Genomic DNA, 25,889 nt, shown 5'->3' with positions numbered 1-25,889 from the left:
TGTATGACATTTTTGCATTACAGAAAATAAAGGACTTTATCACAATATTCTAATTTTCTGAGACAGTCCTGTAGAAGGGTTTGTCCATTTCTGTTGATGCAATCTACGGTACACATCGATACATAGTGAATATAGTATGCTGTATTATTCTATTATACAGTACTTTGGAATTGTGATTGATGGTGATATCACTTACATTGACCTAATAATTTCCACAGATGTGTTCACTGGACCATCATACTGCTAGTTGCCCCTGCTGCAGCATCCCAAACATCTACTAGTACTAGTTCACAGCTAGACTGTAACATTGAAACAGAGTCTGATTGCTCACAAAGTGAGTCAGAGAAACATTTCCCATGTCATTCCACCATTGCTGTCAACCTGAACCGCAAAAGGAAAACTGAGTCCAGAGTTTACGTTTGGTCATATCAGCCTCTAAGACTGAAGGCTTCATCAAAACTAAAGTGAAGATAATATCATTCCACAGTGGAACTTTTCATGCTCTTATGCTTTTATAACTCACGTCATGCAATACTGAATTTCTTTTGTATATCCATCATGTACTCAATAGGATAGACTTTAAAAAACACATATATACTAAGCTTGAGTGAAATTCATAGAGGGAAAAAAAAGAGAAAGAAGAGATGATGTTCAAAGGTGCAAAGGTTTATGGGATGTATTTATGGTAATATGACTCCTGGCAGAGTCCTATAAGAGAACCCTGCCCGTACAGGTTGATAGAGAAGGAACAGGGAGCTGCAAGACACGTCTGGAGTATTGGAGGTGAGTCACCCTATTTGTGTCTTCATTTTCTGTTTTAGACATTACGCTCTTTGATCTGACTTTTACACAAAATTTGCAAAATTTAGTGTTTCACATGTTTATTTAACTGATTTAATACCCTTTGTTCATGCATTTTATCTAAACGGTTTCAGAGTGAAAAGTTGTACCCCATGATAAAAATAAAAGAGTACAATTCAGTTGACATCAAATGCAAATATGTTAATCTTTTGTAGCTGAGACTGCTTTCTTGAAGAAAAAGCTAAATGTTTATTAATCAGAAGCAGATTTCTTAGTCCAAGCTGTGAATGGAAAAGAAGTTGTCATGTCAGGTGCATGCAGTGTGGACGATGCAAAGACAACTAATGTGAAATATCTTTTGTTTTATTTTTAAGGCCTTTTCCAGATCTGTAACCACCGACTTCACCATGCTGTTCAACACGCTGTCCGTCCTGCTGCTGCTCTCTTGTCTCTGCCTCACATTAGGACAAGGTAAAGTCTTCTGAAATTTGCAGCTGGTGTTTGGAAGTGGTGTCACAATTCCAGCATGTAATAAGGAGCAGTAAACACACGATAAAGATAAAATTAAGGTCAATTAGTTTTTATTGCTTTAGTGCCCCTGTGGGTGGATGTTACCTCACCGGGGACTTTTTGCTTCGTTTGCCAAATGCTGTTATTTCTTTTTTCATATTTTTCACTTTGTACACTGGAGTTTATTCTGTTTATTATTTCTGATGCTATTCAGAATGGGTCACATTGTTTCTAAAATGATCGCTCTGGATTTCTGCTCTTTTAGTGTCCATTGATGACTGCTGTCTAAAGTATGTGAAAGAATTAGATAAAAGGGCTCAGAGACATGCAGTGACTTACAAGCATCAGAAGCCAGATGGAGGCTGCAACATCCCTGCTGTAATGTAAGTGCTCCTGAACAACCCTGAATGGAAATTAATTATTAAGATTCTAACAGAAGTTTTCAGACATAGTTTCTAAAATTCAGTTTTAGAAACTATATTTAATTGCATCATTTGTCTTTTAGCTTCATCATGAGGAGGGGGCGGCTGTTTTGCACAAACCCTAACGAGAAGTGGGTCAAAGAACTGATGCAGAAGATAGACAAAAAGGCATACAAACACCTGAAGGTAATTAAGGAAGACTGTTTTAGAGCTGAAGTTTGACCAAGTGTCTTTAAAAGAGTGTGGACTGATGTATAAATGTCTTTGTTTTCCGTAGCACAATCCACGACATCCAATTAAAAACTGAAGACGACTGCTCAAAGCGCCGGTCGCTGTTAATCAATCTGCCCTGTTGAGCAACAAGCAGTTTTATTGAGGTTTAATGGTGTCTAAAAGGCCAGTGATGAGTGGAGTATGGAAATGTTGTAGCACTGCTTTTGCTTTCATTCTGCATTAAGGTCAAAAGCTGGTCAAGAGTTGCAGCACAACTTTGTTCTTGCTCCTGCACTTGAAGCTTGCTGGTCACCACACCGTGCACACGTACGCCTGTAAGCACATGGCTGCTTCAGAGGAAACATTTGTCACAGTTTTCGTGCCTGTTAAGAAATCATCCTTTGCATAAACTTTATTTTTTCTAATCGCATAAATGGTGGCCAGTAAATTATACATGTGATATTACAGTATCCAGTCCATATGTAATGTATCCACATGCCTATCAAATATAAATGTACATGTGAAATTTCAAGATGTGAATGACATTTATAAATATTTTTCATTGGGAAAAAAAAGCTTTTAATTTTCATTTAGTTTTTTTTTTCTTTCTTTTCACATTTTTTATATGCAGGCTTTATTGCAGTATATGTGTTATGAAATACTTACATCAATAAAGTTTCATAACAAGTCCCACTTGGTGTTGTTTGTATCCACAAATAAAGGACACTTTGCCTTGAGTGTTCATAGCGAGTGAGCTATGACTTTGTTAAGAAACCAATGTATTTGGTAAAATCTCAACCAAAATTCAGCCAAATAACTGTAAATAATTGTATATCATAAATGTCCAGGTCTACTCATCATGGTGTGTTATCTTGAGGAAATTTAATGGAATTATTTTAGTGCTTCCTTATTACCAACTGTTAATCTAATTGGCATATTAAACAAATGTCAGTGGAAACGCAATGTAGGCAGCAGATGTGTAACCACTCTCACCTTAAAAGACCTTTATAATGAAACTATACTGAAGAACACTGTAAAAACAGACTTATAGTCTTGTATTATAAATCATTTACTGTTTACTAGCAATAATCTTTCTACAACATGCAGACTTTCTTCACAGTCTATAATTCATCTGTTTTCCTCCACCTGCACTTTCTGATCTCCAGCTGACCGGATAAGTAACTGCACAATGTTGTAACTGCTGCATTTAATGAATATATTTTTATGATTTATGAGTACATTTTTTGCTTGATTTAGCAATTTAACATCGAGTTGGAACAGCTCTAAAGAATTTGACTGCAAATGATTTGGATTGCACAAGTTGCACAAGCAACAAATAAAGCCTTACATTTTGAAGTATTTAAGTGCAGTGTGCAGCAATTCTGCAGAAAAAAGCCTGTGCAGACAGGCATCTTCAATGTCGGCAGCTGTAAAAGTCATGATTAACTGCCCTTTTTGATCTGCTTTTGATCTGGAGCTGGATTTTCCCATTGATTTTTATGTTTCGTTTTCTCAATGGATATTTACAAGAAGGGCAGGGCTTGTAGCTGACAAAAGTGCTGTCGATGATTCAGTGTGTCTGACACATATATATGTATACATATGTATACTAGCCCCGATAGACTCCGCTGTGATGTATTGGCGATGAGATGTTTGTTGATTAAAGGAACGGTATCAGGACCTTGAGGCTTCTGTCAGCCGATTCCTACTTATCTGCACCTCAGAAACAGGTCAGAGGAAGATTTCTGTTGTTGAAACAGTTTTAAAGTGCTCTAATCAAGATTTGAAAGGGGGGGATCAGCTAGTTGAAGTGTTTACAAAATATTGCCAATTTAGCTAAGAGGCAAATGTGATGAGCGGCTTGACAAATGCAAGATAATATCCAACTATTTAATTTCACATAAGCTATTGATGAACATCCAAAATTGAAGTGTGTTTGACTAATAGATACATTAAAAGCAGTTTTGGTGCCAAAGTTTTGTTTCTCCCTTTTTATATCAAAGCGAAGCTGACAACAAGAGCCCTGCTCCTTGTTTCTGCAAGCTTAGGAAAGACAAGAATGTGTTGGTTGGCAGCATAAAAGCCCCTTTTTAGACCTTTTTTTTTTTTATGAAGACAAAAACCATGAAACCAAAGAATGAAAACAAACACTGGATAGTCTTACAAAAAGACGAGGAGTTACAAGAATGGAGATGTCTGAAAATTGAGAACTGATATTTGAAACCAAAATATTTGGAATTATGTAAGAAAAGGAATAGGAGGCTTGCAAAAAAGAAACAATGAACTCTGACATCTTTCTTACGTAAAAGACATACTAGGGTTATTATCTTTCTTTTAATGGAATAATCAACAATCACTAACATGTCGTAACAGATGCTGTACTATCTTTCAACCTGGAGAGTGAATGCAGTACAGGTGCAGATAAAAATGTGTCAGGTTGGCTTAATTAATTTAAGTGTATTAAGGGAAAACATCTTGAGATTAACTCTAATGACACACATGTGTGGGTGCTTCTAGAAATAAGTCATTATTTAAGCGTACAACCCTCAATTAGCCCAGACACCTCGATGTACTACGAACAATTCTAAATTTGCTTTGCAGATATATTTTAACTTTCAGGTTGAGGTTCATGCGAGAGGTTCATATCTGAGCTCAAAAGGGCACATTTATATCTGTTGCTGGGTGCTCAAGGCTGACTTCAAAGGTGAGACATCTCCACTGACTCCCACGTTAACACGTTCAGCTTTAGAGCAGAAACAAACATATTTATAGCGTGATAAATTTTTTTTTTTTTTTAAGTTTTGGTTTCAATTTAATTTCACATCCATGACAACTCTGGAGGAGGTAAGTTTTTTTTGTACCAGACCAGGAGAATTTATATAATGCATTAAATATATTTCCAATTTGATTGATTGACATTTGGCTCAGTCAATATCTAACCGTTATCACTTCTTCGTCTGTAATTATCATGTGAGTGCACTTAACAAAGCAACCGTTTGTACTAACCCAGCATTGGTTCAACGCAACAGTAATTTTTGATGTCACCTTCGAGCTGGGAAACGGTATATTCTGCTGGCAGCTCTGCAGCTATTTTGGCAGGGATCGGCTGAAGGGGCTGGTAGCCAGAGCTAATTTTGATTGACACGGGCATTTTCCCGTGGGATTCCCAAGCAATGTGTCAGCGCTCAGTATGATGGAAAAGAGGCTTCAAAACGGCTCTTCAGAAACCACTGTGTCACGTGACTAAATGCTTTGTCCATATTTTTCACTGTCTGTGGGTATGTCTAGTTGCCATTCGTTGGAGCACATTAAATATGCCCAAAAACCAATCAAATCGGTTCATCCTTGCAGAGAGTCCCAGTAATTGTGATGTTAACAGTGGAGATGGCTGCAGCGGAGGATTACCAGTTGTATGAATTGGCTTTGGTATCAACAGTTAAAAACCTGGACTTTTTCTTTGAAAATTGAACAAAAGACAGAACTTAAATCATTACTCTGCAACGCAGATGCATTTACTGATCTGCAGACAGCCTGCAGCAAAAGATTGATTTATTCTTCTGCACAATATACTCTTGTTAAATGTTCCCAATTAGAGCGTCACAGCCTTGTGCAATGAAGCCATACTTCCAACTTCTGATGATACTACACAGCCATATCCTCCCTAATGGAAGCAAACCTGAGGTGTAATTTGGGCAATGTTAGTTTTTGACTCCCTCCAAAAGTTTTAAAAGGGATTTAAATCAAAGGTCACTATCAGCTTTTTTAAAACGGCCAATCTTCTTATTTTACTGAATGTGTACCCCAAGTTGTCTGTCTGAAGGATCCAACACCTAACACTTGATAGTGTCATGAATTTCACCACATTGCTTCCATGTATTCATTGCTAAAATATGTGATCCCAACAGCATGACAGAATGTCCACCATGTTTAACTGCACGCATTTATCGTTCTCTTTTATCTTATGGACTTCATCTCACAATTTGTTCTATTCTAGTTTTTTCTGGCTCATCAAAGACAAATTGTAGCTCACGTTCAAACAAATTCAGGAAATGTTTATTTTTGATCCTTTCTCTCAGTATACTGATATATAACTGACCGTTATATATTGTTGTGGCTCTACTTTTGCCGAGGCTCTGGGTAACTTACAGACTGCTTTTAACCTCATGGAAAGTCAGCTCATTGAACTAAGACTTGTCCTAAACGCTGCTAAAACCAAATTGATGATATTTTCCAATGGCAGGGAAGTACCTGTGTCTCCCCCCAGCATTTTGTCCTTACAAGGTTGTGAGATTGAACTTCTGACCTGTTACAAGTATCTAGGCATTTTAATCGATGATCGGCTTTCTTTTAAACCACATGTAGAAAACCTGGTAAAAAGATTACGACTGAAACTGGGATTTTTTTTCCGTCACAGATCTTGTTTTTCTTTTTCTACCAGGAAAAAGCTGGTTGCTGCCACTTTCCTCCCTGTACTTGATTATGGCGATCTCCTTTATATGTATGCCCCTGCAAATTGCCTACGCTCACTGGACACCGTGTATCATGGTGCCTTAAGGTTTGTTACTGGATGTAAAGCCCTTACTCACCACTGCACTCTATACGCCCGAGTTGAATGGCCATCATTAGCAGCACGGCGCCTTATCCATTGGCATATTTTTATTTACAAAGCTATCCTGGGCCTGCTCCCCCACTATTTATGCAACTATTTCTCCAAATCCCAGAGCAACTACCACCTACGTTCCAACGAGTTTTATTTACTAAATGTGCCTAAAGTTAACTCAGAACTTGGTAAGCACTGCTTTAAGTACGCTGCACCTGTTGCCTGGAATGCACTGCAAAAAACTCTAAAGCTAAAGGAGCTCATCAATCTTGGAGCTCTGAAAACTTGTGTGAGAGAAATTGGAGCAGCTTCATATCTTGTTTCTGTTTTTAATGTGAATCCAGAGCCTTAGCCCTGTTGCTTCCTCCTTGAAATGTATTTTATCTGTGTGTTGTGATTTCTATGCCTTGTAATTGTTGTTTTTGTTGTGTGACTTGTGTCTGCAATTGTAATTTCTTTTATGCTGCTGTCTTGGCCAGGCTTCCCTTGAAAAAGAGGTCATTGTGTCTCAACGGGACCGACCTGGTTAAATAAAGGCAAAATAAAAAAAAAATTAAAATGTCCTCTGTGGCCTTCATCCATGGTGAGCTTCTTGCTGCGGGAATTAAATAGCATCTGAGACAATCTTCTCATGTTTGTCCAGGCCACCACTTCAGTTTAATCCAGGCTGGACCCCCTAAAGCTCAATAGATTTCTTGGAGAATGCTTTTTTTTCTTTTGGTAACTCACCACAGTTGGCACCAACTTTCACCAGCCAGCTAACATAAACTAGATATTCAAAATATTGACCCAGACACAGTCCACACAGACACACAGACACACATCCCCGTGCTGTCCCCAGATGTAGACACAAGGATGGTTTAGCATCGTGCATAAGCTGATGGGTCATGTTGCAAGTGACTCATTATAATCCAATTCTCAATTACCTGCACGTGCAACACTGAAGTACAGGCTCTAATAGAACATGGATAACTGGACAGGGACAACAGACGGTTTTGTAAGTCAGGTTTTAATATCTGTTTGCAAAAAGCAGTTTGAAGATTTATACAACTTGGACTTAGACAGACTTTATTTGTCATTTCGGATTTTCATCAGAAATGAAATTTCGATGCAATGGCAATGTGGCACAGCCGTGAGTATGTCATATTTACAGTTTAGATAAATAAATAAAACAAGAAAAAGGTATATTTACATAGATCCAAGAAAATGGGACGTGATAACATATAGTCCGTATGTAATGTATGTTTCACAGCAGTATGGCAGATGGATCCTGAGCCTTTTTTTCTTTTGGTAACTAACCATGAATATGAATATAGAAAAATCTGATTATTTTTCTTTTACATCAATTGACATTTAAGTAAAATTCTCTACTACATAGCTAAAATATGTTCTGTTCAAGGTGTATCCATATCGTTCATCCACAAACTCAGGACAGGCTTCAGCAAACCTCCATGGAAGAAGCAAGTATGGATGGATGGATGAAGTCATTTCAGATACAAGTGTGCATACAATATATATATATATATATATATATATATATATATATATATATATATATATATATATATATATATATATATTAGGGCTGGGCGATTTTGGACAAAAATAAAATCCCAATTTTTTTCTCTGAAAATCCGATTTTCGATTTCGATTTCGATTTTTTTGGTAAAACTACAAAAGACAATGGAATAAATTGTTTAAAATATTTTATCTTTATTTTTTAAAGAAAAATAGCAAACAAATTTCCCTATTGGGAATGAAGTGCAATTGAAAGATACTGTAAATCCTCCTTGAGTTTAGTAAAGTGACAACATTTACAATTTTCTTGACCAAACAAAGACTAGACGAGCTCTGTCTGTAATGCAGCCAGCTGCAAAAAAGGAAAATCGATTTTCCGATTTTCCTTTTTTAACATCGATTTTGATTAATAAATCCGATTTAGATTTAAAATCGATTAATCGCACAGCCCTAATATATATATATATATATATATATATATATATATATATATATATATATATATATATATATATATATATATATATATATATATATCCCCCTTGTTTCTCTAATTTATCATTAAAGAGGGAAGAAAAGTCAAAATTGATGTATTGCAATTTGACATTTCCACATCCCCATTACCTTAATGAAAGACGAGACTGTGGGTCATTTACAAATCTGATAATACATATCTTCTCATCCATTTCTTAGAAAACAGGAACAAGAATGCATTCTTTTAACTATTTCCACTACATGAGGCTACAGACCGCAGAGTGGCGCTTGTACAGCAGCCCATCTGAACCTGCTCTCCGTCTGAATCTGTTCTGCGACTCTCTGCACGTTTGACTGTAGCCTGCAGCCTCCACGGACCTTCTCTTCTGGATCCGATGGAGCAAAATCCGATAGGTCCCAGTGAACGGGCTTCTCAAATCCACACTGTTATTGTGAAGATGAGCCTGGGTGATGCCAAGATCTTCCAAGGCGGCCTTCACGTGTAGTTCATCTGAAGTGAGAAGGTAGTTGGGGTCGACCAGGTGGGACGGTGTAGATTTATACGGTGGGTAGGCCTCGGTGTATTCAATGCCGCTCATCCAGTTGCTTGTCATGATTTTTGCCATATTGATGCGGTCCACAGGAACTGGCCTCAGAAGGCCCTTAATGATGTCTTGGCATGACTGTGGTACATAGGAAGGGATGGTGTAAGAACCCTGCAGGATGCAGCACTTCAGCCTGTTTGTGGTCGTAGCTTTGAACGGCATTGTGGCAGTCACCATGAAGTAAAGCAAAATACCCATCGCCCACATGTCTGCATATTGTCCAATGTAGCCTTTATCTTTGAAGAGCTCAGGGGCTGCGTAAGGTGGAGAGCCACAGAATGTGTGAAGTATTTCACCCGAGCAGCAAGATGTGCTAAAACCAAAGTCCCCCACTTTGATACAGTACGTGTTGGTGTAGAATACATTCTCAGCTTTCAGGTCCCTGTGGATGATATTATTTTCATGCTGGAAAGGGGAAAAGAAAAGAGAGGTGATGAAATATAACTGTAATAGTGAGTAATGCAAGGTTTAATTTCTTCTTTATCCCAAAAAGGCTACCTACGGTTTAGTGTGAATGCTATAGTGACATTTAGTGGTTGAGTTGCAGAATGCTACCAAATGAATGCACCCTTACCTCACCCCTCACCCCCAAGCAGTAAGACAAAACTATGGCAGCAAAAAATAAGAAAGGCCTGCTCTACAGCCAGTGCTTGGATTTTGTTTTATGGTTTGTTTAAGTTGGCCGTTAAGCTGGTCAAACTGCAAAGAGGAGCATTTGTGACATCAGTAAATTTAGTAGGATTATTCTAACACAATAAAAACACTGCTATTCTTTTTTCAGTAAATGCTTAAGTAACCTAACCCAGGTCTCAGGCTATTAATGTAATGGTGTGTGAAATGTATTAATGCTCAACATTTGTACCGATACTAAATACCAATAATCAATACATATACCCAGTACTCGAGTTGAGGGGGGATGAGGGGGGGTGGCATCCCCCCTGAAATAAAAACGGTCAAAATAATCCCCCCCCTGAAATAAAAATGGTCAAAATCATCCCCCCTGTAAAACTGCCATCCCCCCTTTCCATCCCTTATGTCATTTCAATAATGAATGTGGTTTTACTGCTATTTCAACATTTAGAGTCATCACCAGAAAAATAACTTATTTGACAATTTTCATCTGTTTCAAGTAAATTTTCACTTGAAATAAGTAGAAAAATCTGCCAGTGGGACAAGATTTATCTTCTTATTACAAGGCAAAATACGACGGAGTATTAGGGCCAAACAAAAAAACAAAAAAAGGAAATTACGAGAATAAAGTCATAATGTAATGAGAATAAAGACGTAAAATTACGAGAATAAAGTCATAATATTACGAGAATAAAGTCGTAAAATTACGAGAATAAAGTCATAATATTACGAGAATAAAGTTGTAAAATTACGAGAATAAAGTCATAATATTACGAGAATAAAGTCGTAATATATTATAAATATATAAATATAACTTCACAAGATGCTCAATATTCCTCATTTTAACACAGGGAGAAGAAGCTCTTCCTGTTAGAGTTCTCATAAATTATATTCTCATAATATTACGACTTTATTCTCGCAACATTACGACTTTATTCTCGTAATGTTACGACTTTATTCTCGTAATTTTACGACTTTATTCTCGTAATATTACGACTTTATTCTCATAATATTACGACTTTATTCTATTACGACTTTATTCTCGCAACATTACGACTTTATTCTCGTAATTTTACGACTTTATTCTCATTATATTATGACTTTATTCTCGTAATTTCCAATTTTTTTTGTCTTAGTTTGGCCCTAATACTCCGTCGTAGCAAAATAATCTTGTTCCACTGGCAGATTTTTCTACTTATTTCAAGTGAAAATCTACTTGAAACAGGTGAAAATTATTGTTTTTTCCAGTGATGAGTCTTGTTTTAAGTGTAATAAGATTTTTTTTACTAAAATGAGACATTTTAACTAGAAATAGGACAAATATTCTTATTTTGAGTTTTTGCAGTGATCCATTTTACTTATCTTGTAGAGGACAGAATCATATTGATAAGTTCAGAAAACTGTTTTTTAAGTGTTTTGATGTATTTGATGTGAGCCCAGTGGATATTTAAAGCTTACAGAAGGCTGCATTTAACTGCTGTTATGTCATTCCTGAAGTATTTCTGCAAGTGTTTTGTTCAGTGCTATTATTTGTAATATATTACAATATTTGTAATCAGCACAAATTATCTGTCCCCATATGATAAAATCCACCATCCCCCCTGATTTTTTTTTACAACTCGAGTACTGCATATACCCACATGTTGCACACTGAAACAGTCTTCACGTCTTTAATGTTCTTATTGAATATGATGTTCATACTGATCAGCTGAAAGCTACTTTTGACTCACCATATGCTGCACTGCAGACAGGACCTGTGAGAAAACCAGCTTGCTTTCCAGGTCCGACAGGCGCCCCCTGTTGCTGACATGGGAGAACAGCTCCCCTCCGCTGGCGTACTCCATCACCAGGTAAACCCTCTTGAAGGTTTCTACCACCTCGTACAGGCGCACTATATTCGGGTGGGCGAGCCTCTCCATGCACGCGATTTCAGATGCAAAAAGAACTTGTGAGTGTTTGCTCAAACGCTCCTTATCCAGGACTTTTACAGCCACTCTTTCTATTGGGTGAAAACAGGTGGAAAAAGGCAGAAAAGATTAAACACTGAGTTTTTTCCCCCCTAAGCAATTTTGCTATTGTTCAGTCCTCATTCTGTGATCATGTATTGTTAGTCTTGACCTCTCTGTATGTGCTGCAGACTTTAATCTATTACAAAGAGGGTCTGCTTATCAGCGCCATGCAGAAGAAGCTATGGATTACTGGGTGGCTGGCTGATGGGATTAACCATGTCTTCTGACATATTGCATGACCCAGACTGACTGAGGTGGGTGCAGTGAGCTGAGTCATGTCTTAGAGCTGAGAGTCCACATCCAACACGTGGCTCGGGTCGCCAGACAGAAAAGCCTCTATATCTGCTATATAATGACCCACAAAGAGAAATTATGACAGACTGTCCTTGTAAAACCTTCAAAATACCATTATGTGCATATTCTGTAAAATAGTTTTACATTTTAATGTTTAAATATTTATAAAGCTCATAATCTGTTCCGAACCTGCATTACAACTGCTTTTGTGTTTTAACCATTTGTGCTTAAATGGTGCCATTAATATCACATTAATTATATTTATATTGCATAATTATTCTTTTTATTATATTTTGAGGACAAGATGATTTAATATATCATATAAAAATGCTTCTTCTTCTAACCATGTCTATTTTCTTAGGGTTCCTCTTATGTCTGTTTATTTTAATTTTTATTTATTTATCTTATTTCATTTTATTTATTTTTATTTATTTTTGTTGTTGTTTTGTGTGTCCTGTATTTCATTTTATTACTTTATTTTTCCTATTATTATTGTCTTCAGTCAGAGTTTGATTGGTAATTGTTACTTACTTTGGGACCTGTTTATAATGACATATTTTGCAGTGTGTGTGTTTTGGGGTGTTTGTTATGTTAAGTTTTGTCTCCTTATTTATTTTACTTCTTTTTGTTGTTTTTTTTTGTGTGTGTGGTAAAATATAAAATGGGGTATTCTGTCGAATCCTTTAAAAAATGTTTATTGTGTAATATGCATTACATGGACTACCCAATAAAGAAACATGTTAAAAAAAAAAAAAGAATGCAAATAACTGCATATATTGCCAAATTAGTTTTTTGTTGTTGGTAAATAAGTGACTAATAATTATATTAATTTATTTCTAATAAGAAACATAAATGCTTCTTTTAATATTTAGTTTTAGCAGGAAACCCTGACCTGCTTTAATTAGCAGTCTTTGCAAGTTTCTAATGTTGTACCTGGGAGCAGAATGGAAGATTTGGCATTTTCTGACAATTTATGACAAATATCACTCAATAAACTGGAATAATGTGAGGACTTATGTTTACGTATCCTATCTGATGACTGAAGCTAGAAATGTGACTAAGGTAGTTTAAAAAAAGTGCAAGGCATCCAAAATCTCACCTTTGGTCAGGTCATGTATCCCCAATCTAACCTGGGAGAAGTTTCCAGAGCCAATCTCTCCCCTCAGCTCGTAAAACCCAACTCGCCGCCCAAATATCAGATCATTCATCACCCTATCTGAATGGGTCAGATCGTACACGGCCTTCCCAAGCGTCGTGCGCTGCATCCCCTCTTCTTCCTCGGCCATCTTCTCATTTGTGTCCACCTTTCTGTTCTCGTCTTGGGATGGCAGCATGATAACTTTTTCATGTTGGGGAATTGACTTTAAGTGAGTGCCTGAGATGAAGAAAGGTAGAACTTTAGTGTTAGTCTATGGGTTATATTGGTAAGACTTATAATATGGATTGATTAATCACATAATAAAATATTATAATTCAAGCAATGGTTCTGTACTCACAATTTTTCCCAGGTATGTTCTTCTTGCTCCTCTCTTTGTAGATGTTGACATTTCTGTTGTTCAAATACATAATTCCTGTCCAGCAAACCGGTTGCTCACTCCGTCTATCGGTTTTCTTGCAGGTTTTGGAAAATAAAAGGGTAACAAAATGCCAAGAAAACTAATTTTCACAGAACGAAAAGTCGAGGAAAAATGTTGATGGAAAAGATATGGACAGCATGAAGTAAATTCAAAACCCTCTGCATGCATTCGTAAAAAATCTGCGGAGATGATGTTTCACTAGTAATCAACTGTCCGTGCAGATACTGCTATTGTACAGCTGCTTCCCTTTCACTGTCTCTCTCTGTGCACAGGAACACTGTCTCGTGGACTATAATCCACAACTACTACATAACGTCCTGTAATCCCTGAGTGTTGGACTCCTCCCATGCAGACAAGACAATAGACAGGCTTTAGAGGCTTCTTTAACCCCTAGACCATCTGAGACAGGTCCTTGAACAGGACATCCGTGGGATGACCCTGTCTCTGCACATCTGAGCTCACAAGGGCACATTTATAAGTGCATCTAAGATGGTTACATTTCATGATGTTCTCTGAGGTTGACGCCTTTAAAGGGATTGTGACATGAAAAACCAATTTTTCTTGATTTTTTGTGTTTTGTTGGGTGTCTTGACATCAATTACACCCAAAAACTGAACTTTTAACATTCAGTGTATTGTGTGCTTTCTGGGATTTTGCGCACAATTATGCAAAAACGGTGCATGTGGTTGGGTGGCGGACCTATACGTATAGGTCCGCTAAATCACCGCCCCCTCCATCCAGCTCCCTGTCTCCTCTCCTCTCCAGCGCACCATAATGGCTGATTTATGGTTCCGCGTTACACCGACGCAGAACCTACGGTGTAGGGTTACGCGGCGACGCGCACCGTACGCTGAACCCTACGGCGTAGGCTCTGCATCGATTTAACGTGGAACCATAAATCAGGCTTAACACGGAGCTGTTTAGAGCCTCTTCTGTTCTCATCACCGGAGGACAACTGCTAAAAAGACCCGCGGCCACTGACTGGACTTAAGATAAGGGGACACTGCTGCTTGCATGCCTTTATTTTTGTGATTGTTTGCTGTGGTTCGCCCTGCTGCTTTTCCGTGCATGCTTCGCCTGTCGCTCCCGGCTTAACTCTCCAACGCCGCTGTTAGCGTATTGCTTGCGGGGAGCTACGGTGATGCCTTCCAGTCCTCTGGTCCCGGACTTCATCCCCGGGCTGTAGTCGCCCTGTCTGGGCTGTGTGTGTGGGTGTTTGTGGTTCGGTGTGCGCGCGTGTGTGTGTGGAGACGGCAGAAGTGTGTAGCAGTTGGGTTGGAGGAGGTTGGGAGGAGGAGCGGGGCAATGATTGACAGGAAAGGGGGAAAAGGACGCGTTTTTCACTGCGCAAAAAAATACCGTCATAAAAAGCCAGGCATGGAGTACTGGAGTGAAGTTTTTCTTGTTACACCTTTTTAGACACATTTGAGGGATATTGGCCAAGACTTTTAATAGTGTTAAAAGCATGTTAAAAATTATGTCACAATACCTTTAAAGGCACAACCCTCATTTAATTACTCCTCACATGCTGCCGGATTCAAAATGTCGCAAAAAAATATCTGCTTACGTCAAATGACAATTAAACTTATTGTTAGAATGGAAAATTTGGTTTTATCTGCACTTGAACTCTCAGTCAAAGCTAAAGAATTTGAGATGGGACTTTCTAACCCCCTGTGCCACCTTGTCAGTGCAAGACACAGCGGCACAGTGACCCAGACACAGTCAACACAGACACACAGACACACATCCCAACCTGTGCTGTCCCCAGATGTAGACACAAGGATGGTTTATCATCGTGCATAAGCTGATGGGTCATGTTGCAAGTGACTCATTATAATCCAATTCTCTATGAGCACCTCTGCACGTGCAACACTGAAGTACAGACTCATTGTACAGACACTGGCAGGGACAAGAGACGGTTTTGTAAGTCAGGTTTTAATATCTGTTTGCAAAGAAGAAACCTTTTGCACACCGGTTATGCAGAAAGGTGCGTCGGAGGAGGAAAGCTGCAGCCAATTTTAAAAAGAAAACTCCCGCACACGTTCTTCTCTCCAGACTACTGTTTTATTGGGCCAACGTTTTGGTCATCGACCTTTGTTTTTTGATGCCTTGAGAAAGGTCGATGACCGAAACGTTGGCCCAATAAAACAGTAGTCTGGTGAGAAGAAGGTGTGCCGGAGTTTTCTTTTTAAAATATCTGTTTGCAAAAAAGCAGTTTGAAGATTTATACAACTTGGACATAGACAGACTTTATTTGTCATTTCGGATTTTCATCAGAAATTAAATTTCGATGCAATGGCAATGTGGCACAGCCGTGAGTATGTCATATTTACAGTTTAGATAAATAAATAAAATAAGAAAATAGTATATTTAAATAGATCCAAGAAAATGGGAGGTGATAACATATAGTCCGTATGTAATGTATTGTACAGCCGTACGGCAGATGGATCCTGAGTGAGTGAGGTAGTCCTGTGTAGCTGCGGACACGGTTAGAGAGTGTTCAGCAGTCTTATGGCATGTGGGAAGAAGCTGGCCCTGGAATAAAGATGGTAGATTTAATAAAACATTTGTGAAGAAATCATTCTATGGAGGGCAAGAAGCATCACTCCGACAAAAGAAAAACAAAAATGAAACTGTGGTTGGGATTGAAGTCTGGTCTAAAATTAGAGACCATCGCAGCCACGTTGTTTTTTTTCAAAAATTAATAACAAATACATCGCATTGAAGAAAGATCCAAAAGCTGCGGGCAAAACAATCTTTGTTAAATGTAGTGCTGGGCGGTATGACAAAAAATTTATATCACGGTATTTTTCAAAATTATATCGGTTTCACGGTATATCACGGTATTTTTTTTTCATGCACAACTGGGTGTTAACCACATTTTCAAATGATTTGGAAAGGAATTGCTGCAGTAAATTGGCTTAGAATGGCCTATTTTACTGTCATGAGGAGGAAATATTGTAGAAAAACATTAACTAGTATAAATACAGGTTTGCATGGCCTCACAAAATGATGCCGTTTACAATGAGGTGGCGGCACTTATGATTCTAATGAAGTGAGAGAATCAGTCAGAGCTTGAGGCTCCTTTTAAGAAATGAGACTCTCTAGCGCCACCCTTCACCACGACGGCCGTTGGGGGTACTGCAGCCAACAGTGAAGCCGGCACGGGAGAACGGGGAGAACGTGCATGCAGCGTCATGTGACGTCACATCCGCAGGACAGCGCGGGAAATTCGGGACCGAATTGCAGCACATTTTGCAGCACACAGCCTGTTCAAGGCAAAGGAGAGATACGCTAGAGGGCTCATTCTTTTGGGTTTGGAACGCTTCATCTGACATTATTACTAGAAAACTTAAAATGTATACAGATTTTTTTCATAAATCTTGCCACAATCCGGCCTCAAGCTCCTTTAAGTGTTGTCTGACTGATCTTTTACAAAATTACAAGGTAGAAAATATTTATTGAACATAAAAAACTGAAAATTTTTTAATTTCCAGCATTATGTTGTTTTGGTTCCACCTCCTGGTGAATGTTAGGTAAAATTCTTACGTGGTTACTTTTTGGTTGGCCAACGATTTATGTTTGTGGTTTGCAACCGGTACGGGAGCGGCCAGTCTATTTCCTTATATTACAACGCCGTTTTTAATTGTTCGTTTTTTTTCCCACTTATTCCACCGAAAGTGTTTTTTTTTTGCCATTTTCGGCCGAACAATTTTGGTTACCGAACAATCGGTGCATCACTACTGCTAAACAGTCCCCACACAAACAGTGTCCAGCAGCGCTACGTTCCGCCGCGCAGCGTTCCCAACGTTGTCTACGCTACTGTACATACTCACCGGTATTACGGTATATGAAAAATTCATATCATAAGAAAAATAAACACCGGTATTCGGTATGAACCGGTATACCGCCCAGCACTAGTTAAATGCAAAATGAGCACAAAAATAAATTGTACCCTAAACATCCAAGTGGGAAGAAATCTTCTGATAAATCTTGAAATGTCTTTTAAATATAATGCTGAACTTTGCAATTAAAAATGTAACAGATTCGGAGAGGAACAGTTTGACAAAAGTTAATTTTAAGGCCTCGAACCAAGCTTGGAAACCAAGCTCAGTCGTCAACTTAATACCATTTCAAGTTCTTGGTCGGAGAGACCTACATGATTAAATCAAGTCATTACTATGAGGAAATCTGCAGAATCATTGCAGAGCTCACTGACATTTGCTGTCATTTATAAAAGGAATGAAAATGTAAAACTGTTGAAGGACTCTTTTGAAGGGAGGGAGGGGGGGGTTAATCAAGGAGTCTGATGATTATCCCACCTTGTTGATCCTGGTGAAAATGAGATCACATCAGCATATCAAAGTAAGACATTTGTTAAGACGGATGATCATTCTGTAAAGCCGCAACACTATAATCAAGCTGCACATATTCCCCTCTGTTGCTAAAAAATAAAGCTTTTTAATCCACATGGTTTAAGGGGAGATCTATCTAAAGAAAATAGCCTTGTTGGATTGTAATATAAAAGACAAATTAAAGTAATTTTAGTCACATGTGCTCAAGCGTTATAAAGATATAATCTGAAATCCTGACGGCCTAATTTGCAGAATGTTACTGTAGGTCTTGATCTTTCTTTTTGCAAAGAGAAGCAGAGATTTGAAGTGCAGCTCCAAGGGGCTCTGGCCATTTGGCATCATGTTGAATAAACACGGAGGTGCTGGAGTTTTCTGAAGGGGGGACTCGGGGCTCCCCCCCATGCTGATCCTGTTTATGTGTTTAGGCCAGGTTTCGTTTTAAGTCAGAGGTGCTAAACACCTTCCCCCTGAGATAAAAGATGATTAATGCCTTTGAATTTGCGACACTTTAATGGCTCAAGGCTACTTAAGCTCTTCATTAGTGTGAGCTCTGGTCCGGCCAACACGCTCGAGCCACTGGGTCTCTTCTGCAGCAGAATCAGAGACGCTGAAACTTCCTTTGAAGTGGTCCCTGCCTGCAGGGCGTTTAACATGGAAATTTGATTAGCTCTCACGTTCCCTTTCTCTCTCTCTCCTTTTTTGATCCCACATCACTTTGAGGCCTTGTTTTGGGATGATATCTGTGGCAGAAGCTTGTTCCTGTATAAATATCTGAGGCACCAGCGAGCAGAGGGGTTACTCAGGATTTAGCAGCTGAGGAGCAGATTTAAATGAAAGTCATGGACGTACTCCACCATTTCTTTGTCTTCCTGTGTATACTTCATCTGGCCTGTAAGTACTGCTTGTTTACTCTGATTCTGTAGCTTTTGGATTATCACAAGTGTATATGACAGGTAAAATATCGTGATGCTACAATGAGAACCGAACTCCATACACTGAACATTCTCTTGCAACCCCAGAATGAATATTTCCAGAGGAGCATCCTCGTCCACTACACATGTGATGTAACTTGGGAAATTCTTCTATCTGTCTGGGGCGGCACACCTCTTAATGAATGCTTCCCATTCACAAATGACCTAATACATCCTTGTGTTTTGTTTTCTAGTGAGCGGAGTGTTGACCAAATACAATGAGCACCGAAACCTGTTTACACAGCGAGTGTGCTGCAAGAGACAGAGCCACTTTGTGTACATTGGACAAGGTAAGATGAAAAAAGTCTTAATATTTGTGACCACAAGTTTGTCTCTCTACTTTGTGTAGAAACTAAACCAAAACTATCTGTTGCATATCAAAATCAACTTGTTTACCAGTATCATTGGAGTTTTTACTGACATGATTGCACAGAGATTTGGTGGTGGGCTCCCTTACTCCCAGTACTCGAGTTGTAAAAACAAATCAGGGGGGATGGTGGATTTTATCATATGGGGACAGATAATTTGTGCTGATTACAAATAATATAATATATTACAAATAATAGCACTGACCAAAACACCAGCAGAAATACTGCAGGAATGACATAGCAGCAGTTAAATGCAGCCTTCTGTAAGCTTTAAATATCCACTGGGCTTACATTAAATACATCAAAACACAACAATAAAAAACAGTTTTCTGAACTTATCAATAGGCCTATGTCCTTCACAGGATAAGTAAAATGGATCACTGTAAAAACTCAAAATCTTAACAAGAATATTTGTCTTATTTCTAGTTAAAATGTCTCATTTTAGTAAAAAAAATCTCATTACACTTAAAACAAGACTCATCACTGGAAAAAACAACAATTTTCACCTGTTTCAAGTAGATTTTCACTTAAAATAAGTAGAAAAATCTGCCAGTGGAACAAGATTTTTTTGCTTGTAATGAGAAGATAAATCTTGTCCCACTGGCAGATTTTTCTACTTATTTCAAGTGAAAATTTACTTGAAACAGGTGAAAATTGTCAAATACGTTATTTTTCTGGTGATGACTCTAAATGTTGAAATAGCAGTAAAACCACATTCATTGATGAAATGACATAAGGGATGGAAAGGGGGGATGGCAGTTTTACAGGGGGGATGATTTTGACCGTTTTTTATTTCAGGGGGGATGCCATCCCCCTCATCCCCCCTCAACTCCAGTACTGATTACGCCACACAAAGAAACTTCCTGGTTCAGATGTTGTCTGAGGTCTTTCTGTTTGCAGTTGACATGTTTTTCTCCCACCAGGAAAATCCATGTTAGGTTTATTGTTGATTCTAAACTTTCTCCAGGAGTGAGTGTGACTGCTCATTGTGTGTACTCTGCCTTTCACCTAATGACAGCTGGGATAGGCTCCATCAGCCAACTTTGATCTTGAACAGAATGAAGCAGACATGGGAAAAAAGATAGATAAACTATTTGAATTAAAATCTTTGATTTACTTTCCTCTTCTCCTTTTTTCATCTTGACCTTTACAGATATTTCTGGAAGTCCTGTTAGTGTAGACGTGGGACTGTGCAGATCACACTGCGGGGTGACAACACGATCATCACATGACGCAAGCCAGCAGGAATACTCACAACATTCCTCAATGCTGGAGTTTCTCAGGAGCAAGAAAGTGAGTACAGAACTTTCTCTGTTATTCATTCTCTCTGTCTTTTTTCTCTTTTCCTGCTCTGCCCAGCTTGCCTCCAGCAGGAGGGCCCCACCCCCCTTATGATCCAGGTCCTGCTCAAGGTTTCTTCCCTCCTAAAGGGGAGTTTTTCTTGCCACTGTTTGGCTTAAGGTTTTTCTCCCACTAGGAGAGTTTTTACCTGCCATTTTTTATGTTATGTTTATGTAATAATTGCTCAGGGGTCATGTTCTGGGTTTCTGGAAAGCGCATCGAGACAATTTCTGTTGTAATAGACGCTATATAAATAAAATGAATTGAATTGAATTGATAACCTGTTGTAATTCCCCGCACTGCCACCGGGCTGCGCTGTAAGCTTCTTTTCCGCTGAGGGAAAAATCTATTTTCCAGGATTTTGGTTAATCAGTCATAATGGAAATATTTTTTTAATATAATAAAATAATCAATAATTTATTTTTATTTATTTTGGCATTTTTAAGGGGGGCTTTATTTTACAAATTGAACAGTAAGCGTCACTAATGAAAGTCAGATAACCCCAAAGTATCTTTCTTGAAGCCTCAAACTCGACCAAAAAGTGTTTTTTTTTGTGTTTTTTCAGTTTTAACTGTCTATACTAAAACAATAAACAATGTTCCTTATCTTATAAAAGAAGAGGACCCGGGGACCGGCCGCCTCGGGCCTGTCGGAGCCGCTGCAGCAGCGGCCGTCCTGCGGGATGGAGCAGGCGTGCGAGCCGACCGGGGTGCGCGTGGAGCGGCTGCTGCTGTTCCAGGGGCCCCGGGAGGTGGAGGTGGTGCAGGACTGCAGCTGCGAGGTCAGGCTGGACCAGTGCCTGCGCGTCCCCAAGCTCAAGACATACTTCCCCGAAACACCGTACGAGACGGTCATAGACGTGGGAGGATGTTCCCGATCCAAGGGTTCCCCAGGTGTGTGTGTATGTGTGTGTACGCGTATAGCCGGAATTATGGTTCTGCGTTAAATCGACGCAGCGACGCGCACTGTACGGTGCGCGTCGACGCGTATCTTACGCCGTAGCTTCTGCGTTGGTATAACGCGGAACCATAAATCAGCGTTGAGATGTACATGCCTGAAATTATTACCATCAATCAATCAATCAAATTGTATTTATATAGCACCTTTCATCCAGGTACATGAAATACAAGGTGCTTTGACATTTTGATTGAAAAATAAGCATAATAAACAAATAAATAAAAACTGGGAGACCAAAAAATAAAAACTGGGAGACCAATGCACCCTGATATACAATATAGAATATATAAAATTTATAAAAAGATACAAGTTCAAGGATTAAGGCTAAAAAAGAATCAGTCCACAACAATAAAAAAAAAAATAAAAAACATTATAAGAGATAGATATCACCACACGTAGGGAAGAGGTGATCGCCATGGAGACGCCAGTCAAATGTAAAAGCACCTCCTGTAAACAAACCTGAAATAATACTTATAATAAATAAGTAATAATAAAACGTAATACATAATAATACAACTTAATTCAGTCTGTTTCGGAGGTCATCTTTTAGATAGATAGATAGATAGATAGATAGATAGATAGATAGATAGATAGATAGATAGATAGATAGATAGATAGATAGATAGATAGATAGATAGATAGATAGATAGATAGATAGATAGATAGATAGATAGAAAGAAAGAAAGAAAGAAAGAAAGAAAGAAAGAAAGAAAGAAAGAAAGAAAGAAAGAAAGAAAGAAAGAAAGAAAGAAAGAAAGAAAGAAAGAAAGAAAGAAAGAAAGAAAGAAAGAAAGAAATTCAGGTATCAATTGAAAATAAGTAAAATATATATCAATGTGCTAAAATACAATAGCAATCTCAAATATACGTATAAATCGAATCTAATGTAAATATAATGTTAAAAAAATGTAAATTTAACATCTAGAATCTAAAATTTAAATATTATAAAGAATAATAATTATTAGAAAAATAAAACTATGAAATGTATGTATAGATATAAAATGTGCAGTCTGAACAGTGCTATTTCATGGTTTTGAGGGCTTTTAAAGGGCTATTTTCGTTAAAAATTGAGGAAAGTGGCAATGCATTTTATACAAAATAAAATAAACATGAGTAGGATAGAGTCGGATCTCTGGTTTGGCAGCCGTCAGTCCAGCCCTTAGCCAAGCCTGATGGCTGTAGGGACAAAAGATCATATTTTATTGTCAGATTTTAAGAATTTCTTCATTATTAATTTGTATTAACTTTTGTTAAACCTGGGGAAATACATTTTTGAGATCTCTTCTTCAAAACTGCCAAAGACTGTTGCATAAGCAGCCAAATTGCAACAGTCCATAAAAGACACAGATGCAGATGCAAATGTTTGATCACAAACGATAACTGAGCTGCCGTCCTTTCCTACAGAGGGATTCTCCTGCGTCCCTACTAAGTTTGACCCAGCCTTGGTGGAGACCCCCAACAAGATGGATTTGATCCAGACTGTGGTGGCCTGTGAGCTCAAGGAAAGCTGCTATAGGGTGCCATATGTGGAGTATTATTATGAAGTAGTCCACCATGCAGATGGACTCAAAGAAGAGAAGCTCAGAGTAAGTGTGATCAAGGAAATATTCGTCAAATATTTTATGTTCATACCCAGTCAACCACGATAATTCCTTCTTTTATTAGTATTTAATGCTCATGAGACCACTTACACGCTCTTTTGTAATGAGTGCAGAGGAAACTGGCTTTAGCTGGGTGTCAGACCGTAATTAATTGCTTTTATTCATCTTATACTCATGTGGAAGACAGCACTTAAGCTGACTTATCCTCTGTCTGGCAGCACACATTCTGGGTGTGAAGAGCTTCAGGATGTGCTGCCTTCTTGATCATGCATATGCAAAGCAGAAAACATTTAGTAAGATGTGGGACAAAGAAGTCAAAGCCTTTCCAACATTGTTGGTGCAAAAAGTAACTGCAAAAAGTTGGTATTCAATATCAATGTAAAGAAAATGTATTTTCTTTCCAAATATCTGATTCCAAGCTGCAGATTTTGCAGGAAGAAAACATTAAAGATGCAAATGAAGCAAAAAGGGTTTCAAAGTTATTACATCTTTCCTTAAAATTACCTTCCTATTAACAGCAAAAACTACTTTCTCAAAGCACAAATTATATCAACATTATGTGTATCGAAAGAATAAAGAGGTAGAGTTTAAGTTGAATTCCTGTGGTTGTTTTACACCAAATGTGCTAGCAAAACACAAACACAAATGGTCCGTGCAGGTGTTGAGTAAAAGCAGTTAACATGTTAAACAGCAGCTGGCCTCGGACACAGCTGGACACAACTGGGTCAATATTTGTGCCCGGCTGTGAGCTGATTTCCCTTTCTCTTTGTTGCTAATGTTCTGCAGGAAATAGATGTGGGCAGATGTTTGGGAGGCTGCACAACAGGAAACCAATGTCTTCTCAGGTAAGTATGAAAACAGCTGTGACACACAAGTGCACTCGCACGCCTCCTCTGCCCTCACTCGTAACAATTGCCTGTGAGCTCTGACACCTCATGCACTCAGCATGGTGGGCTGATTTGAATTGCTTCACCAAATGTCCTTTTTATACCTTCAGCCTTTATGGTTGTAGCAAGAGCAAGGTATTATCTGTTAAAGTGAAGTGAAGAGAATAAGTTGTCCACATTTAAAAAAGAACAACTTTCTTTTATGTTGTATTTGAGTTAATGTCTGAAGGAGAAAAGGCTGACAGACAAAAATTCATTTAGAAAAAAATGTCTAAATTAATCCTTGCTTCCTTGGGTTTTATTTTACTTCCTTAAGAATCTGAGTTTTCCATAGTGAATTAAATTGACATAACAAATTGAGCCTTTAAAAAAAAAAAGTTTTACAATTCATTCACAACTTATCCTCACTGAACTTTAGTAATTTAGAGTAAAACATCTAAACTTTCAGTAAACGTGTTGCAGTCACACTGAACGTAAATATGATGCATACATTTCTTTGAAATCCTAACTTACATATTTTAGAATAAAATTCAATGTTTTGGTGACAAATAGCATTTATAGGGTTGTGCCTTGGGATGAAAAGGAGATTTTAATCCTTTTGTGTTATTTGTGTTTTTTCCTGAAGGAATCCGACTGATCCAGATATCTGCCAGTTATGGTCTGAAAAACAGTCCAGCTCATGTGTTCCTCAGAGCCACGAGAGCCACAGCTTCATCAACCAGCACATGCAGATTCGCACGGTCCTCTCCATCACCTCCTGCGTCTGCCAACACTAAACAGCATCCTCTGGAAAACAACCCGCCATTCCCCAAGTGACTTTAAAGGAAAACAATCCACCATTCCCCAAGTGACTTTAAAGAAACTGGCACTCATCCCTGGCTTTCTCCTCCACGATACTGACACGAAGTTGCTACCTTAAAGTTCTATTGTATTATATGTAATATATATGTAGAAATGATAATTTTGTAAATAAATTTAATGTGAAAATCTTATGGTTTGTTATTATACCATGAACAAAGTGTGCACTGAAAGGCAATGGTATAGCCTTTATCAATTGCCATAGTTTGTTTAAAAATAAAAAAAAACATTCAAACTTCTTGTTTCAGGTAAGAAAATGAAAAGACATATGTGTTGTAGAGTTTAAGAGAACTTATGAATATTTAAACTCAGAAGTATCGGAGAAAATAAATAACAAGGTCCATCTTTGACTCAGATTTATGATTTTTTCCCCCTGAGAACTTCAGACCCACATCTTTAAATAGACTAAATGAAATGGAGCCAATAAATAAATAATAATTTAAAAATACACATATTAACCTTAAAATAGATAGATTGAAAGACTGGGAAAAAGGAGGTGAAAATGCCGGTGCCGTGCCAAAAAGTGATTGCCTGCCAGAATCTGATTTCTCCCCTTTTTACCTGCCAAAAATTGATTGAAGGCCAAATACAGTTAATGAAAGGTTGTTTCTACCTAAATATGATTTGATCTCATTCTTGAGCTTCATAATATAAATACTAGAGCTCACACGATTGCTTTTAACTCTTTTAAAGGACAATTTCAACAAAAAATAGGCATTTTCACCTGCCAAAAATTGATCGAAGGCCAAATACAATTAATGAAAAGTTGTTTCTGCCTAAATATGACTTGATCTCATTCTTGAGCTTCATAATCTGACGTTTTATCGCTCAACGGGCTGCTGTGCGCGCTCCCGCGGCCAGAAATCACATTCTGGCAGGCAATCACTTTTTGGCACAA

The 25,889-nt window shown here is 38.2% G+C and overlaps 3 protein-coding genes across 6 annotated transcripts; 2 read left to right on the top strand and 1 right to left on the bottom strand.

Moving 5' to 3' along the window:
• The first annotated feature begins 658 nt into the window (after positions 1-658).
• On the top strand, positions 659-2,637 carry ccl25a (chemokine (C-C motif) ligand 25a). Its single transcript, XM_061731007.1, has 5 exons — positions 659-783; positions 1,176-1,272; positions 1,577-1,694; positions 1,817-1,919; positions 2,011-2,637. The coding sequence occupies exons 2-5, from the start codon at positions 1,209-1,211 to the stop codon at positions 2,038-2,040; spliced, it is 315 nt and encodes a 104-aa protein (XP_061586991.1). The 5' UTR covers positions 659-783; positions 1,176-1,208; the 3' UTR covers positions 2,041-2,637.
• A 4,886-nt stretch (positions 2,638-7,523) lies between these two features.
• pnhd (pinhead) lies at positions 7,524-25,270 on the top strand. 4 transcript variants are annotated; one of them, XM_061731005.1, is made up of 8 exons: positions 7,524-7,543; positions 18,758-18,899; positions 19,174-19,269; positions 20,501-20,640; positions 21,305-21,581; positions 23,050-23,231; positions 24,033-24,091; positions 24,759-25,270. In XM_061731005.1, the coding sequence occupies exons 2-8, from the start codon at positions 18,839-18,841 to the stop codon at positions 24,907-24,909; spliced, it is 966 nt and encodes a 321-aa protein (XP_061586989.1). In that variant the 5' UTR covers positions 7,524-7,543; positions 18,758-18,838; the 3' UTR covers positions 24,910-25,270. The 4 variants fall into 4 exon arrangements, with proteins under 4 accessions (XP_061586989.1, XP_061586987.1, XP_061586988.1 ...); XM_061731003.1 differs by lacking the exon at positions 7,524-7,543 and adding an exon at positions 7,577-7,678 and having other exon boundaries at positions 18,729-18,899; XM_061731004.1 differs by lacking the exon at positions 7,524-7,543 and adding an exon at positions 15,860-15,967 and having other exon boundaries at positions 18,729-18,899.
• LOC133451860 (serine/threonine-protein kinase NIM1) lies at positions 8,609-13,926 on the bottom strand. Its single transcript, XM_061731002.1, has 4 exons — positions 13,573-13,926; positions 13,176-13,451; positions 11,504-11,772; positions 8,609-9,548 (listed from the first exon to the last, which is right to left on the bottom strand). Exons 1-4 carry the CDS (start codon positions 13,640-13,642, stop codon positions 8,796-8,798), a joined length of 1,368 nt encoding a protein of 455 aa, XP_061586986.1. The 5' UTR covers positions 13,643-13,926; the 3' UTR covers positions 8,609-8,795.
• Positions 25,271-25,889: the final 619 nt, after the last annotated feature.

This window comes from Cololabis saira, chromosome 10, assembly GCF_033807715.1.
Source record: "Cololabis saira isolate AMF1-May2022 chromosome 10, fColSai1.1, whole genome shotgun sequence".
Classification (NCBI taxonomy): Eukaryota; Metazoa; Chordata; class Actinopteri; order Beloniformes; family Belonidae; genus Cololabis; species Cololabis saira.
Note: the sequence above shows the minus strand (reverse complement) of the source record. Positions and strands in the feature narration are given on the sequence as shown.

Bases quoted from the DNA above. Each gene is read 5' to 3' on its own strand.
- pnhd (XM_061731005.1), top strand. From the start codon at position 18,839: ATGAAAGTCATGGACGTACTCCACCATTTCTTTGTCTTCCTGTGTATA. The intron at 21,582-23,049 runs GTGTGTGTGTAT...CCTTTCCTACAG, and splicing joins CCGATCCAAGGGTTCCCCAG to AGGGATTCTCCTGCGTCCCT. The intron at 23,232-24,032 runs GTAAGTGTGATC...AATGTTCTGCAG, and splicing joins TCAAAGAAGAGAAGCTCAGA to GAAATAGATGTGGGCAGATG.
- LOC133451860 (XM_061731002.1), bottom strand. From the start codon at position 13,642: ATGTATTTGAACAACAGAAATGTCAACATCTACAAAGAGAGGAGCAAG. The intron at 11,773-13,175 runs GTGAGATTTTGG...TTCACCCAATAG, and splicing joins GATACATGACCTGACCAAAG to AAAGAGTGGCTGTAAAAGTC. The intron at 9,549-11,503 runs GTGAGTCAAAAG...TCCCCTTTCCAG, and splicing joins TGTCTGCAGTGCAGCATATG to CATGAAAATAATATCATCCA.
- ccl25a (XM_061731007.1), top strand. From the start codon at position 1,209: ATGCTGTTCAACACGCTGTCCGTCCTGCTGCTGCTCTCTTGTCTCTGC. The intron at 1,273-1,576 runs GTAAAGTCTTCT...CTGCTCTTTTAG, and splicing joins CTGCCTCACATTAGGACAAG to TGTCCATTGATGACTGCTGT. The intron at 1,920-2,010 runs GTAATTAAGGAA...TGTTTTCCGTAG, and splicing joins AGGCATACAAACACCTGAAG to CACAATCCACGACATCCAAT.